The following is a 17,236-nucleotide window of genomic DNA, read 5'->3' on the forward strand; positions in this document are numbered from 1 at the left end:
AAATACTGGGATGTTTGGTTGCTGTTAAGTCCCACCCTCATTGAGATATGGTGATGTGGCTATACATGGAGGCAATGTCTCACATCACATAATATGCCATTGTATTGGGTGGGCCAGAACAAGCACGATCCTAAAACAGCTGAAATAATTGCCAGCCACCAAAGTTTATTTGGTATTCAGAGAAACCTAGGAGTCCTTGCACATGAATCACTGAAGGTTACTATACGGGTTCAGCAAGCAATTAGAAAGACAAACAGTACACTGGCCTTTATTGGAAGATAATTTGAGTAAATGAGACATCTTGCTCCAGTTATTTACACAGGAACCTGGTTGAGACCTCAATTAGGATAGATCTGGGCTTCCTAAGAAAGGAAATACTTGTGATGGACAGAGTGTACCATAGATTTATCGGTACTGAAGAAGGGTTCCGACCCAAGCCACCACCTATCCATGCCCTCGAGATACTGCCTGACCTGCTAAATTACTGCAGCACCTTATGTTTTACACAAGGTTCCAGCATTTGAAGTTCCTTGTATTTCCATTTATCAGGTTGATTCCTGGGATGAAGAGTTTATCATATGAATGATTAAGCAATCTGTGCCTGTCCTCTCTAGAGCTTAGAAGGATGAGAGGTGATTTAAAATTCACAAGGTGCACAACTGGGTCGATGGGGAGTTGGTGTTTCTTTTGGTTGGAGAGTCCAGAACCATCAGTCAGCATGTCAAAGTGAGCAGTCACTAGGCAGAATATGTTGGAATTATCTACCCAAGTGGGTTGTAGAGATCCTTTTGTTGAGTATATTCAAGGCAGAGTGTGATATAGGATTTTATATATTAAGAGAATCAAGGAATATAGGATTAGTGTTGAAAGCAGCACTGAAGTAAATGATCAACTATTATCTTATTGAATGGTGGAATGGACACACAGGGCAAGATGGCTTCCTGCTGCTCCTCTGTTTTATATTCTTTTATTAAAACCGCACACACGGTTTTTGAGTATCAATATATGGTTGCATGTTAACATTCACAATCATGCAAAAATATTTGAAAACCATTAAACATTTAAAAAAGTAAATTCTGTTAGAAAATGTTAAATAAAATAGATTGGAACAATTAAATAAGACATGGCTTATTTTCTATCTCAACACCATTTCCTACACTATCTCTATTTTCTGATTTCCGAAATATCTAGAAATTTATATTGTAGACAGACAAAGTGCTGGAGTAACTCAGCGGGTCAGGCAGCATCTCTGGAAAAGAAAGATGGGTGACATTTGGGGTCGGTACCCTTCTTCAGACTCTTCAGTCGAAACATCTCCCATCTTTTATCTCCAGGGATACTACCTGACCTGCTGAGTTACTCCAGCACTTTGTGTCTATCTTTGGTATAAACCAGCATCTGCAGATCTTTCTTTCTACAATCTGTACTGTAGACTCCTTAACCGGTTAAACATCTTTCCTGCATCCAACCTGTCAAAATGTAAAAATGTTGCAAGTTTCAATGAGGTCGTTTACACACTAGAGATAATGGATCTAGTTTTCACAACCTCGCTCCACGCGACAAACCCAATAACAACAGTAACTGACATTTCTTTGTTAGGTAATCAATCTGTCCTGCTCCTTGAACCTTAGGGCGGACTGTGATCTTTAGAAAAGGTTAAAAATTTGCAACTGAAACTTTATTTGAACTTGTTGCACAATAGTCGAGTCTCTATTGCTGTACATGAGTAGTGGAAAGGTAAGGTATGCAAAAGGGCTAGTCTCTATTACTCCTCGTTTGCATTTCCGTTCAGTATTGTAAGACATCTCAAATGCTTGCAAACATTTCCAAATAGCACCAACTCATTCAGGCTCCTTGCACAGCCATTCTTGTGGGCTTGCACTGATAGAAAATCTTATTTTGCAATGATGAGCTGGGGTTTTACTACTGTGCTATCATCAAGACGTCATTGAGCATCATACCAGACCCTTCATAATACTGATCGGGAAAATTATAGATTCCATTGCACACCTGATCAGCAACACTAATGTTATCATGTCAGTGAATGCTATTATGAAAATCATGGCATTTTATTGGCACTTCCTTCCAAATCAATAATAAGCAGAGTATAAGATGTGGTTATATTGCTAATGCTGCTTTGAGTGATAGTTACAGGCTCCAGGAATCCCTAAGCTTCAGCCTATCTGATAAGAATTCCCAGCAACGGAAGAGTTCTGCCCATATATGCCTTAACGTTTAAGTATGTATAGCTCTGTTCAAAAATGTTTCTAGAGCTCTGGAAGGAATGCTTAAAATCTCCACACTAAGTCCTAAAAGTACGCCAGAGAAAATATTAACACTTACGAAGCCGGGTTTCATTCTGCGCTGGAATTATGCTCTATGCAATGGGACAGGCACATGAAGTAACAGCACATTCATGGTAATGTTAGGGTTGCAGTATAAACATACACTAAATAAATACCTTCCAAACCCCATTGTATGGTTGACATATTTTTTTTAAATCTTCATGCCCTGTGTTCACAGACCCAAACAAAATATTTTAACAAGAAGTATTATAAAACCGAAATGAAAAGTGGTGTCAAATAATGTAGAAACAAAGAACTGCAGTTACTGGATTGAGAAAAAGAATAAAAAATGCCGGAGGAATTCAGCAGGTCAGGTCACATCTCTGGAGAACATGGATAGGTGACGTTTCGGGTTGGGAGCCTTCTTTGGACAGTTTGAATCAATAATGTAAAAGACCGTGTGTACTGATTGAAAAATTAAGTGCCTGATGCTGGCTTAATGATCAAATTTAATGTCATTGTGCATGTTGCATTAAGTAATCATTTTCTTCATTAAATAACTTAATACACAGGCTGCACCCAAGGAAGGTCTGGATCGAACCTGGGTGTCTGGCACTGTGAAGCAGTGGCTCTGCCAGTGCACCACTGAGCCACAGTACTTTGCTGTAGCATTTTAAAACCCAGGCTATTTTATGCTATGGGTAGTTTCAGCATAGATATACTGTAGCACTATAGGCTTCTGCCCAAAGTCCATGTTATTATTGGGAGGATATTTGCTGAGCCAAAAATATGAAATATAAAAAGAAAGTCGAGGAACTAAAAAAACTGTTCAATAAAAGGGAGTTGAGTTTCCAAGATTCAGCTGTCAAATAATACTGCTCTAGTTCTCGGTTAAAAAAAATCTTCCCAGTTTCCCTCTAATTTGATGGCTGCAATAAAATTGTTTCCATTAAGTTGCTTAACTTTGCCGATGCTTCAACCTGTCCTTTCTGCAATCCAATCGCGTAGCCTGCATCTGCTAGTACTGCTGGATTGGGTAGAGAAGTATATCTTAAAAGGAATGTAAGAATATAAATAATTCATGTAGCTCAAATGGAGGGAGGGATTTTTTTCCCCCATTAATGAATCTAATGATGAATGAGAAAATTAACTGATTTCACATTGTATATTCTGTTATTGTTAAAAAAAAATGAGACTTTTAATATTTGGGTTCAGTTGTTCCACTGCTTTTTTTACAATAGCAATTTACTTAATGAAGGTATGAAACATATGGGGTGGATTGATCCAAGTTGAGAGGCTTCATCGCAAACAAATGAAAATACATCTGCAATCTTGTCAATGTGTGGCATATGCTGATGTCCAGACCTAACAATGAATTATGGTAATCATTTAGCAGTAAGCTGAAAATACACATATAAGAATAAGTTCATAGATCTTGAATTTATGCCTCTCAATATTCATGTGCAAATAATAAACCAAATCTACTAATTTAACAGTGATTCTAAAGCAGAAATATGAATTGCATAGATTTGTTTTACATATTCATATACGAATATTCACTTCTTGTAATTTTAACGTGTATATTTCACAAACCAAATCAACATGCTACATTTGTATCTTCAGACACAACAAATGCAGATAAGTAAGGTTTTCCTTCCTTAACAGGGATGTTGCTAGGACTTGAGGGCCTGAATTAAAGGGAGAGGTTGGGCAGGCTAGGACTTTATTTCTTCGAGCGCAGGAGGATGAGGGGTGATCTTATGGAGGTGTATATGATCATGTCTTTTGCCCAGATTAGGGGAAATCAGAACCAGGGGACATAGATTTAAGGTGAGAGGGGAAATTTGCCTCTATTATTTCACCCTTCTAACATAGTTGATTCCATATGTTGTTTAGTCTTTGGTGAGAAGATTTATTTTTGCCAGGAGCTCGAGAGGCAGTAGCTCATTTCACCTTGTGCTCAATCTTCATTTTATTTTGTTGGATGCAGTGTAATGTGGTGTTTTGATTCACCTTGAGTTCATTTTGTGCATCAAGTATGGACATATTGCACCATTTTCTGAGAAGGTATGTTTCCATATATGAGCCATAAATGTATCATCATTTGCTTCGAACACAGATTGTTAAATCATGCCAGTCAATGGCAATCTGAGTCAGAGGGTTTGTGTGTATCCTACTCCTGAGACTTGAAAATCCTAGGTGAATAGTGTAAGAATGACGGAGATTGCACTGTTAGAGATGCCCATTATTTTTAAGAGGAGATGTTAAACTATGGTTTTGTGTGCCCTTTTCATGTGGGTACTAAATCCCATGGCACCACTTTAAAAAAGAATGGGAAGATGGCCTGACTAATAGCCATGCTTCAATCAATATCATCAAGTCAGATTAACAGTCCTTGCAGGAGCTTGCTGAGTACATTTTGGCTGATGGAGTTCCTGTTGGACTTCGAATTATTCAACTGTTTTTGGGCAATTCAATGCCAAGAAATGTGTCACATACATACAAACATTTTCTCCGAAACCTGAAAACAATTGAAAGGAACTGTCTATCGCTAAATAAATTGTGGATCAGCTTTTAGCTTAGATTAGAGATACAGCATGGAAATAGGCTCTTCGGCCCACCGAATCCACTCTGACTATTGATCACCTATTCTCACTCGTTCAGTGCTATCCCATTTCCTCATCATCTCCTTGCATATTAAGGGCAATTTTACAGATACCAACTAACCTACAAACCAGCACTTGTAGGAAACCCACATGGTCACAGGGAGAATGAGCGAACTTCACACAGACAGCACTCGAGGTCAGGATTGAACTCAGCTTTCCACCGCTGTGAGGCAGCAGCTCTACCAGCTGCATCACCATGCTGCCTCCATCGTTCCTTTTGCCGTTGCTTTAGGAGCTGATGCAGATGACTGAATCATTATTAGTGATTATGCTCTTGTGTGAGCAGACTGAATTAGGTAGAGGTGTACGCTATCAAACATGAAATAAATTTGGAAATTTACCCATGATACTCTCTTTATCACACCAAATTTCATTCCATGTATTTTAAGGCAAATGAGTTTCATCATCCAGAATGTTTTCTTTCTCTAGTTTCTTGAATCAAGTCAACTAAACTATTTAAATCTAAAGTGAAAGTATGAAAAGATTCTTCTCGTATGATCTTTCACCAGTTGACTGGTTAAGTTAAAAATAGCTTGCTAACTGACACAACTGATATTTATAATTTAACACAATTTCCTTAAATTAAGACCCAATTCTCCAAAATGTCTCGACAGCTGTACAACTGGGGTCATAGACAGACTCTGACAAAGAGGATTCAAGAAGGGTTCAAGCTATAGTGTGTTCTTTCATATCCTGGATAGTACCCTTTGGGACCAAGTACCATATACACACTCATTCTTCAAAAAAAGTCAAGCTTGATGTAATGGTTTACACTAAAACCACTACCCACCCCATACATCGTTTTGAAACATTTACTGAAAATAGCTGCAAATTCAAAACAGATGTAAATGTGCAGCTGTATTATAAATATAAGATACTCAATGGGGACCTGTTAGAATTGATAATTCCCCAGTGTAAAATTCACAGATGAGTTATTAAGAACTTCCTCACAAGTGGAATAAATTCAGTATTCGACATTTCTCCATTGGGCTTTCTGTTTATACCATTATGGATAATTATTTTTATATTTCAATTAGAATTAGCTATCTGCCCATAAAAATACTAAATATGTCAAGGACAGCATAGGCTTTCTCCAGTCAATGTTGATGCCCAGCTATGGTCAGGATTGGACTATACAATATATGCTGTTACTATCATCTGAGAATCATTCATTCTCAATCTGAACTTTGTAATTTTATCTGCATTTTTACATTAAAGATAATTTACATTATTAGAAAGATGCACCAAACAAAAGCTGATATCATAATCAGATTTACAGTTTAAAAAAATGATTGAATAGAAAAGTTGCATTAAACAGGTGAATTGAAAGTAAATGCAAAAAATCTCCAGTAATTAAATAAAGAGAAATTAATCCTGAACAAATAATTCATTGAAAGTTGAACAAGATAAAATATTTTCTTTCTGTTCAAAATATACTGCATGTCTGGGATTTCCGACCATTGCTTCACTGATTTTTCTTTACAATTGGGACAAGCAGTGAACATTGGCACCCCCTTCTCTTAAAACCCCTCTTATTTCCAGAAGTGATTAGCTACAGTGAAAGTGCAGATAAAAAGAATGCAAAGGCTGCAACAAGGCAAAATCTTATAAGGGGGGGGGGGGGGGGGGGGAGTGGAGGAAGAAACTGTTCTTAAATCTAATGGTTTCAAGCTTTTGTATCTTCTGCCTGACGGGAGAGGGGAGAAGTGGAAATGACGGATGAGAGTGATCCTTTAATGTTGCTTTCCCGAGTCAGATTGAAGTGTAGAGGAGGTGTGGGGGAGGAGAAAGCTGATTTGCTGCTGAGGCGGGAAGCACCATGGTGACACGTATTTCACTTTGGCTGAAGGTTTTTTACAATTTATTTTATTGGTTGTGGGCATCACAGGAAAAGCCACCTGTAGCTTCCGCTGAGAGGGTGGTGGTGAGCCACACTTGTGAACTGTTGCTGCCCTTCTGGTGAAAATATCACAGTTCTGTTCAGTAGGGAGTTCTAGGACCCAGTGAAAGGAGAGATGCCATAGAGTGTGCCTTGGGCAGGGTGGGCATTGCTTTCCCATGCACAGCTGGCCTTTTTTATTGGTAGAAGGTGTAGGTTTGAAAAATGCAGCCAAATTAAGTCAGATGAGTAACTAGTTGCATTTTGTAGATGGTACACTGTGCACTTTTGGTGGAAGGGGTGAATAGTAGGGTACTGAATGGCATGATAACAAAATGCACTTGTTTATCCTGGATACCGTCAAGTTTCTTGTTCCTTGTAGATGGTGGAAAATGTTTGAGGTATCAAAAGGTGAGTCACTTGTCAAGATGGTCTTGTAGCCAGAGTATTTAATTGAGCTTCTGGACAAGTGGTTGAAGATCTAACCATGTACAAAGCACCTTATTTCCCAGCACATTGATAAAGGAAATCAAACTAAAGTTAGAACATAGAACAGTACAGTGCAGGAACAGGTCCTTCAGCCCAACATGTCTGGCTGAACATGATGCCAAGTTAAACTAATCTCCTATGCCTGCACATGATCCATGTCCCACCATTCCCTGGATATCCATATGCCTATGTAAATGCCTCTTAAATACCATTCTTTACAGTATCTGCCACCACTACCACTCTTGGCTGCACATTCCAAGTACTCGCCACTCTCTGTGTAATAAACCTGCCCTGCGCATCTCTTAGAAACTTTGTTCCTCTCATCTTAAAGCATTTGACATTTTCACCCTGGGAAAAGATTCCAACTGTTAAAATGTTTGAAAAATCTACACAGAATGGGCTAGAAGCTGTATTGCACATGAAAAGCGAGACTAAAATATTGCTGTCTGCTGGATCCACAGCAACAACTTGCAAGTGGTGATTTGCAGGATTTTCCTTCCCTTCCAATGTTCAAGGAATTGTGCATGCAAAGGATACAGTCCCCAGCTGGAACTAGAATGCAATTGCACATGGAAACCGCATGTAACTTAAAGAGCCATAAGCAGTGTGAACCTAGAAACGCAATCTCCTGTCATTGTGGAACCTCATAAAATGACTGTCCACAAAGGATTTCATCTCCTAATTCAACATTTCAGTCTGGGTTGTATGGATGGTGTACTAAATGTGTGGTGTACTAAAACATGTGCTACACGATTCAATTTCTATGCTTTTATCTTGCTCTTTGTCCATCCCTTTATGTGCACAGGCAAGACTTGAAAAGAACGATATGCCTATAACATACCTAAACTGACAACTCCACTTAGTAATGTAATTATGAGATATCAAATGATGACACTCAAAAAGATCATTTCAAAAATTGGGCAATAGTTTGAATTTGCTTTCAGTACAGCCTTGTGCTGGAATTGGGAGATCATTGCACTGACCTAGGTAATAATTTACAATTTGAAGGAGTAATGAAAAATTTAACAGTATCCCCCATATCATCAGAGGCTCTCGAAAACCAACAGCAATAAGAAAACCAATTAGAAAAGAATCCTCTAATGCAAGCTAGGATTTGTATTGCAAATGAATCATACCTGGTCCTGATTTATTACTGGGCATATACAGTCAATGCATTTGACATAAGATTTAAAGGAGAACTCATTAAAACTTTAAAGAAGAATTAATCCCAGTTAAATCAACTTCAATATCTTTCGCTATAATCCTTCATTATCCAGTTACACTCCAATTTACATTGCCCGTTCTGACCTCAAAATGACTGGCTCAAGATAAGAAGCTCAGGAATAGAACTTGTATGGACATTTTACTTGAATACTATATATGCTTGTCTTTGCTCCCTTATGATTAAAAAAAAATTATCTTTCATATCAACTTTTATATATCTGTCTTTTCAATTATTTTCCACCTTTTCTCAATACCCTTGATAATAGTTGCTCTTATTTCTTTTAAATGTGTAAAGCCACTCTGTTCAGCATGGCAGACAGATTCACTTCTGTTTATAAATGTGGGTGATAGTAATTACCCATCCTTTTTTATCAATGCCTGTTAGCAGATGTGAAATTGTTTATGGATTCCACCTATTCCAAGAACCCCCACCAATACTGTAATAGCTACCAATGATAGATGTCGACATTATAAAGAACAGGAAAGGACTATTTGGTTCGAACAAGCCTGTCCCTGTTTGATTAACCCAGGCTTCACCTAATTGCCTTCCAAATCCCTCAATCCATTTCAACTCTAGAAACAGATCTAATTGACCATTAAATCAATTTTCATTGTCTGCTTCAATGGCATCACTGGTAACTATTTCATACTAAAAATAATTGTCTTGAAGAAAAGTTCAGCCTGAATTAATCCTATTGTATTTATTTTAAATTTTGCTCCTGACACTTGCATTCTTCATGCCTTTGAACAACCTTCTAAGATTAATTCTGTGAACCTCATTAGAATATTGAATATTTCAATTAGATCATCTCAGATTTTTTTCTTTTCTGAGGCAAATAAGATCCATCTTGACCATGAACTTAATCTAGTAGAGCAAAATAAAACTGGTAGCAATGAATATCAAAGGCATCAAGACATTTGCAGAAGCATATCATACGCAGTTGCTTTTCAACGAATACGTACATTATATGGTGAGCCTTATTAATCTATAATAAACTTTATATATTTATGCTTCTGAATGAGCGATACAACAATATCAAAACCACTTTAACTTCGAGTTCTGTTAATAAAAAATGCCAGTTTAATGGGAGACCGAATTTTAAAGAGCAGGAATAATCAATTGTAAATATTCAGGCAATGCACAAGAAAGTCTATTCAGCCATGAAGACAGTTTAAAGAACATTAATTTGAATAATTAGTGCAGAAAGTAACAGGAAAACTTAAATGACCTTCACATTGAGATACCTGTAAAAGTGCTCAGAACATAACTATACTTGAAAGATCTTTCCTTTAGTGCCAATTCAAACACAATATAAATCACTTTTTAAAAAAGATATAAAGGACCACTGCAGGGTCATAAATCAAATTAAACTTCTGTGAATCAAGATAATGCACAATCGTTGGCCTGAAACCTGTGCATCATCTTTGAAGAGCATGCTCATACAAAAGTGTGTGAAGATGTTCCCTCAACTGCTCAGTTAAGAATGGCAGTATCTATGCAGTGCTAAGCCGCACAGAACAGAGGATAGCAGATTGTTCTCTGGTCGGTACTAGGTTGACTAATCTGTCACAGGAGCACATGCTATATTACAGCAGTGGTCAATGTCCCAAAGCAAGAAAGGCAAAAAGTTAACCTAAATTTCTACTTCTGATCATTATCTAGTAATTGGAACATATCTGGGTGTGTGCAGAGCACTGCATTTGGATTGGCTATGATGCCCTTGCACAGGCTGCTAAAAAAATATAGTTATGACTCTTGTACAACGCCCTCAATATGGCTCTTTTGGTCTCCATGGATGGCCATTTGATGAGAAAATATACTTTATCATTTCATCAGTAAAGATGGTCTGCGAACTGTGAAGATGTGGGACTGCTTTAAAACTGATTCATATAAAAGAAATGACAATGTTGAGCTGTTTGTTCCAGACATTCCTTACTCATCCATTTAGAAGAGTCACAGGCTTGCTCTGGAAGTGTGTAAACTTCCTAGGCTATGATTTGTGTCAACTATGCCTGTGGCAGGCGAGTTCTTCAGTGCAGAAACCAGGTGTTCACCCATAATTATTTACTTATTGGTAGATTTGATTGCTGAAACATCCGTTGTCACTATTTAACAATGATTTACTCACCAGAGCAATTTTCCCCTCCCTCTGCCAGCTGCTCTCTGCCTGTGGTGGCTGGAGTCTACAAGCTCCAGGGGCTGCAAGTGGTTGTGTGGTGTTGTTTTTTGATTTTCCTGCCTGATCTGCAGAGACGGCGCTTGCAGAATCCTCCATAATTTGACCGTGGTACGATGATTCAAGCAAATTGACAGTTCCTGTGTCACAGTTTGGGACATGTGCCTGCAATTTTGCCTTTGGCCTTTAAAAGTGAGAAAAAAAAACCCAAAATGATGAATCAATCAATAATGTTGACTTTTAGAATTTAAATAATTGAAAATCCTGATAAAGCTACTTTTTTTTTTAATGATACTACTCACATAATCAAAATCCATGTGTGTTTGTATCAATCAAACAATCAATGAATTAATGTCAAGCTAACATCGTACAATAATTTTTCACTTATTACACAACACCAGAATATCTCACCTATCAAGGCAACACACTCTCAAATTATGCTTCAAAACCTATAGGAACCATCTCTGTATTCTCTAAAGAGTTGCCAACTCAATTGCACATTGTAATGTGCCTCCCCACAAAACACAGCTAATGCACAGTTGATTTCCTGCCTCAAGTTCAGGCTTGTTGTCTTTTACCTGACAGGCCTAGGACAGGATTCAAACTAAACATATGGTAATTTAATTAACTCCTTCTTTCCCACAAGGCACTTCTGAACATGTTGTTTGCCTTGAGGCTAAATATCAAACATGATGAAACTGTTTCCTGCTCTACTGCACACCTTGCCTGTGACTTATTGCGTGAACATTGGATAAAAACTGTTCACCTACTATATACAAGCCAGTCTCACACTTGACCTGCTTTGCAATCAGAAGATTAATTCTCTATTGTATGCAAAAGTTTTATTTTGACTTGTATGGCTAAAACTGACAATAAAAAATATATTCACTGGCAGCTAAAAGCACCAGCTAGTAGATCAGTAGCCAAAAGGTTTTAAGTGCAATTTCACGAAGAACAAATAGCAATTTTGACATTTCAGTCAAACTTACAGCTGGAAATTTTAGCTTTCACAGAACAATGGTGACTCTAATTACTGTTTTTAAACTGGAAGTAATAAACCATTCTAACAACCTCCATCATGTGAAAATCATCCAGCAATTTGTGAAGAGCAACATTTGCTGTAAAATGGGGGAAGGGGGCATTAGCCAGTTAACTCAGAATGGCATGTTCCTGCCTGCCTGCCTGTTGGCTGCTCGACACTCAGAAGGTCTACATGACTGTTTAAAATGTTACTTCAAGTAAAATGAAACTTCAACTAATTATCCTGGATCAATTGATCAATAAGATTTTCAAATAAGCCGAGAATGCTTCAAAACTTTCCAACACACATTACTAATTACTCAGATGGTCTCCAGGATATATTTTGCAGCAACCTTGCATTCCCATTATGCAAATATCAGTTTTATGTGATGGAGTTTCTGATATTCCAAAATTCTTGATTGGTCAACAAGGTCAAAGGCAAACAAATTATCTTAAAATGTAAAGGCTGATTCTGTCATGCTTAGATGCTGCAAAATATTCTCATCATTGTTTTATACATTCTCATCAGTGCCGCAAAGGCCATAAGCAAAATGACATTCTCTTTTCCTTTATTCAAGGATATGTCAACCCTGCTCGCATGCTTTGGATTAGACTTGCTTTCTTATTAGTAAAAAGGGAGAAGTGCTACTTTCTCATTGCAATATTTGCCTGTTAAAATAAATGGGAAAATTTACATCTCTAAAAATTTTCACTTTCAGAGAAGTAGATTTCCCTGAAGATCCAGAAGGCAATTTAAAAGATATAGTATGAATGTAATTGTAATGTTTGCTGGAGATTTATGCAAACATAAAGGCATGTAAATAGGGAGATAGCAAATTAAAATAAATTATCTCCAATGCACAGAGTGTTTATCTGGTAAATTCATGAGTTGTGCAAGTGTGGTGATACTTTAGATAGGCCAAAATTTAAGGATGGAGGAGATAGTCAGTCTGGTTACCACACTTGATTATTAAGCAGCAACATCTGGTGAAAGAGCATACGAGGACAATAGGTAAAGACATGGTTAGGGATTGTCATAATGGTCTGATAGTCAAATGATGATCTGTCAACTTCCATTACTGATGTGAAATGACGTAGTTCAGAGACACAGAACCATGTGAAGCAAATAGCCAGATGTTTTGTGTAGAAAATAGAAAAGCAGTATGGTTTTCATAGATTACATGTGAGATTGCAGGAAGCATATCATGCTAATAAATAAAAAATTAATGCTTAAGAGACAGTGGGTTGGGAAGGTATTATAAAAGTGGAAAATAGAAGAGATGTACAGAATAACTTTTGTGTTTTATATGTGTGTGAGAGAGACCATTGAACACAGTGACAATGCATAAGATCAAATCATAGCAATAATATACCACACCTGAATTGAGTAAGTACACAGCTATGATAACGTCCCTAGATTTTCACTTAAATTCTCCCAACATCAAGCTCGCAAACTAATAGAATCTTGGAGAAGATTTAAAATGACTAAAATTGCTATTTATTTATTTTTTAAAGAAATTACCACCAAAGTTTAAAATAAGCAACCAGGACATTTTATAGATATTCATTCAATTTGATTTCTCCAGGGAGAAAGGCCTAGTGATAAACAATAAAAAGATAAAAAGAGCATCATTCCATTAAAAGTCATTCTACAGGAATGATAAAGAAGAGGTGCAGAACGATGTACCAAGGTGTTATAAGAGGACTAATGAGGTGCCAGATAGGGCAGGGTGGATATTCAACATCAGTCTCCTTCCCTGAAGTATGCAACAAATCTTTTACTGGGACTTGGATATGCAATGGTTATGTATGAAATGTACTTGCTCCAGACGCTTAATGAAATAGATCAGAATAAGTTTGTTGTAGTTTGCATGGAAATTTCAGGCCCAATTAAATGAATTTATATTTAGTGTACCTCATTTAAACTTATGCCTCTAGGCTCCTTGTTCCTCCTTTAATTTCCTGCAATGTTTACATCAATGATTTCAGCAGATCTATCAACACTTATCTGAAAGCTTGCAGTTAGCATTACACTATTCTTTATTCTAAAAAAATCTCTGATGATAGAAAACAAAAATAATCCATTGATGTGCGCTGAGGTATCATAATTTTTCCATGATTCATAAATTCATTGTGGTGCCTCGGCATTTTAGATACTTAACTATCAGCGGACAATGCATTTGTGTTTCGCTGCACTGTGTCACAAAGTGGTTCAACTAGAATTCATTGAGGGGTGCAGCGTAGGTTTACTAGGTTAATTCCCGGAATGGCGGGACTGTCCTATGTTGAAAGACTGGAGCAGCTAGGCTTGTATACACTGGAATTTAGAAGGATGAGAGAGGATCTTATCGAAACATATAAGATTATTAAGGGGTTGGACACGTTAGAGGCAGGAAACATGTTCCCAATGTTGGGGGAGTCCAGAACCAGGGGCCACAGTTTAAGAGTAAGGGGTAGGCCATTTAGAACGGAGATGAGGAAAAACTTTTTCAGTCAGAGAGTTGTAAATCTGTGGAATTCTCTGCCTCAGAAGGCAGTGGAGGCCAATTCGCTGAATGCATTCAAGAGAGAGCTTGATAGAGCTCTTAAGGATAGCGGAGTCAGGGGGTATGGGGAGAAGGCAGGAACGGGGTACTGATTGAGAATGATCAGCCATGATCACATTGAATGGTGGTGCTGGTTCGAAGGGCCGAATGGCCTACTCCTGCACCTATTGTCTATTACCAGGATTTACCACACATATTGCCTTGCAAGTGACTGGGATAGCACCACAGACTCATGAAGAAGCCCTAGGACATTTCAAATAGTTGATCCTAGCTTAACACAGGGTGGATGGAAAAGGGAGAAGGCGGTTGCTTGGTGCCTTCTTGCAGGTCTCATTATAGTGTTGGTGCTGAATTATGTGGTGTCAAAAACCCAAGAATGAAAACCGATGGAATGATTTTTAAAATTGGGCAAAGTAACAGTAGAAAGATGAAGTGCCTACAAAATTGTTCTTGATTAACCCCAAGGTATTTGGAACTGGAAAATTCCACCAACCCTACAAAGAATTCATTGTTATTAAAAATGTCAATGCAAATACAGATTCTATTGCAAATGGCAAGAATTAGTTATTAAACAAACAAGTGATTTTCCATTATTTCTGATTGTTCTTCCAAAATATATATTTAAATTTTCTCCTTTGACAGACATGGTGTTACTGGACTGAACCTGCAGCGTCAGAATTTTCAATAGAAATGACAATGGAACTTTCAGCTTTCAAATTTTAAAAAACCTCAGCAGCTACTGTGTTCTAGTTATTATGTACTCTTAAATTACTATTTTTCACTTTTTCAAAGGGTGTATTTATGTATTTCTGATCAGAATTTGAAATAATCGTTTTCTTTGATTTCTGCCCACTGGCTTACATTTCTGAGCATCTTCAAAAGCATTTCTTCCATCTTATCACACCATGATAATCCATTTTATTTACTTACTACAGCAAATGCTTTCACTTTTCTCTTCAACTCTACAGTTCCCCCCTTCCTCCAACATTTTCTCTCAATTTATCTCCTTAATCTTTCTTATTTTCTGAAATATCACTCTATAGATAATTGAGGTCTCTGATGGTTGGTGGCATTTGTCATTTATCAATCTGGTCAATTAATGCCAGGAGGCTGCAAAAATTAGTTGATATCATAGCTAAAATTGATCCTGCCTCCATAGAAGGAATGAACTTCATCTACTCTAGCTTAGTAAACAGAAGACAAGCAAACTTGCTAGTATAGTGTAGTATTACTATACAAAATTGCAATATGTTCCACATATACTGAGAAATATAGATATATATCTTAGTATATCAATCTCAATCTTAAAAAGGAAAAGCTCTTTCAATATTTATTTTTAAGTTCAGAAGACATGTTTTTATTTTAATTAACACAAAGTTAATCACGTGAATAATTTGCATTAAATTGAATCAGCATTAACGGTTACAATTAATTTGACAATTCACATTTTTTTATCATTTTAACACTAGACGTAACTCTTTTCCACCTTAGTCAGTCTCTTATCTCTACTAATGTTTTCAGTGATATAAAGATGTTCCAGGCTGCATATAGAAGAAAATGGTATTACATTAGGAAGTTGGTTAGGCAGTCGGGGAGGAATTCCAAAAACAAGTATCCAGTACTTCCCTGGGTGTTACCTGGACTGGGGACAGAGTTGCAAGTTGAACCGGGGAATCAAATGCAAAGCTCCTAATTAGGTCCACTGAGCTAATATAGCTGTTGGATTGCCCAGGGCATATTATCTCTTTATTATGCCTGATTTATTTCTGTATCTCTTAGCTGTTTACTCCAAAGGAACAATATGCTTTCACCCCTCCTGAGCCGAGGTCTTAGAGACTCCGTTCTGCTAAAGAACAGATACCAGGATCTTTTCAAAGAACAAAAAGATATCATTGAGAAGGAAGACAGATGGAGCTTATGCTTTTCATGGCTGACATGAACCAATTAGGATAACCACAGATTCTTGCCACTGAGAAGCATGGGTCAGTGAAAACAAATTACATGCGATTCCATGGTAGGGGTCTAAGAATTCAGGTGACACCAGGCAGTGAACTCCTTCTGAGCTTTCTATACATCAGAAAGCATCCTAAGCTTATAATGACTGACACAAACTGGCAGCTAGGCACCAAGTTTTTAAAAAGGAAAATCTAATTTGTAAACAAATTGACATCATAACAAGCTATAAACAGCTGTCCCGGTTTTGACGGATTTACTGATGCTTCGGTGACTAAAAATCACAATGTTTTTCCAAAGCAACTTCATTAATTTGTGGTCTGGCATTCATTAGGACAACAAGCCCCAGGGGACTACTTACAGCTTAGCCTCCATGGTAATGATGTGAGCTTTGGGTCTGCTGATTTTAATGTGGGTGCAATTCCTGGGCAGTGCAATCACACAGTTGTTACCAATTTTGTGTGGGCAGAGCAACGTCTGTAAAAAATAAAGCATATTAAAGAATCAATGGCAAAACACAAGCTAATGTTATTTAAAAGACAATATGATGTTAAAAATGTGCCCTCTATCAACAATTTAGTATGTGATATGATTTTACTAAATGCAATTGAATGCACAAATAGAAGTCCCCTGTGATATTGAGAAACAAGCAACTACTTGTTCTGGCCTGCAGAGATTTCTCAGATTGGTTAAAATCATCACAGTAAGCACTGGTAATGGAACTTTACACTGTTCAGTATGAACAAGCTGGTCTGTAGAGTGGAGGGAAGTAATGAAGTAATTAGCTGGACTATTATAAGCACCTGTGACACTGATTAATACATGTCCGCTCTGGCAAAGTTTCTTTTCCAATTCTACTAAACCTGGTATTTTCAGTTAACCACTTCCTCCATACGATGAAGCGATAACATAGCGTACTTGAGGCAGAATTTGCGACCATGTTGCATGAAATCAAATGTAATGTGCTGAAAAAAGTACTCAAGCGAGGCTATGTCTT

General features: G+C 37.4%; 1 protein-coding gene across 1 annotated transcript in view; it reads right to left on the reverse strand.

Moving 5' to 3' along the window:
* Window positions 1-16,681, reverse strand: part of LOC144600934 (uncharacterized) — a 64,493-nt gene extending 47,812 nt beyond the window's left edge. Inside the window, exons 1-2 of the mRNA XM_078412829.1 lie at window positions 16,601-16,681; window positions 10,673-10,904 (exon numbers count right to left, since the gene is read on the reverse strand). Coding sequence (XP_078268955.1) covers window positions 10,673-10,904; window positions 16,601-16,614 — 246 coding nt within the window. The 5' untranslated portion in view covers window positions 16,615-16,681. The remainder of the gene's footprint in view (window positions 1-10,672; window positions 10,905-16,600) is intronic.
* Between the last annotated feature and the right edge of the window lie 555 nt (window positions 16,682-17,236).

Source organism: Rhinoraja longicauda, chromosome 16, assembly GCF_053455715.1.
Source record: "Rhinoraja longicauda isolate Sanriku21f chromosome 16, sRhiLon1.1, whole genome shotgun sequence".
NCBI lineage: Eukaryota > Metazoa > Chordata > Chondrichthyes > Rajiformes > Arhynchobatidae > Rhinoraja > Rhinoraja longicauda.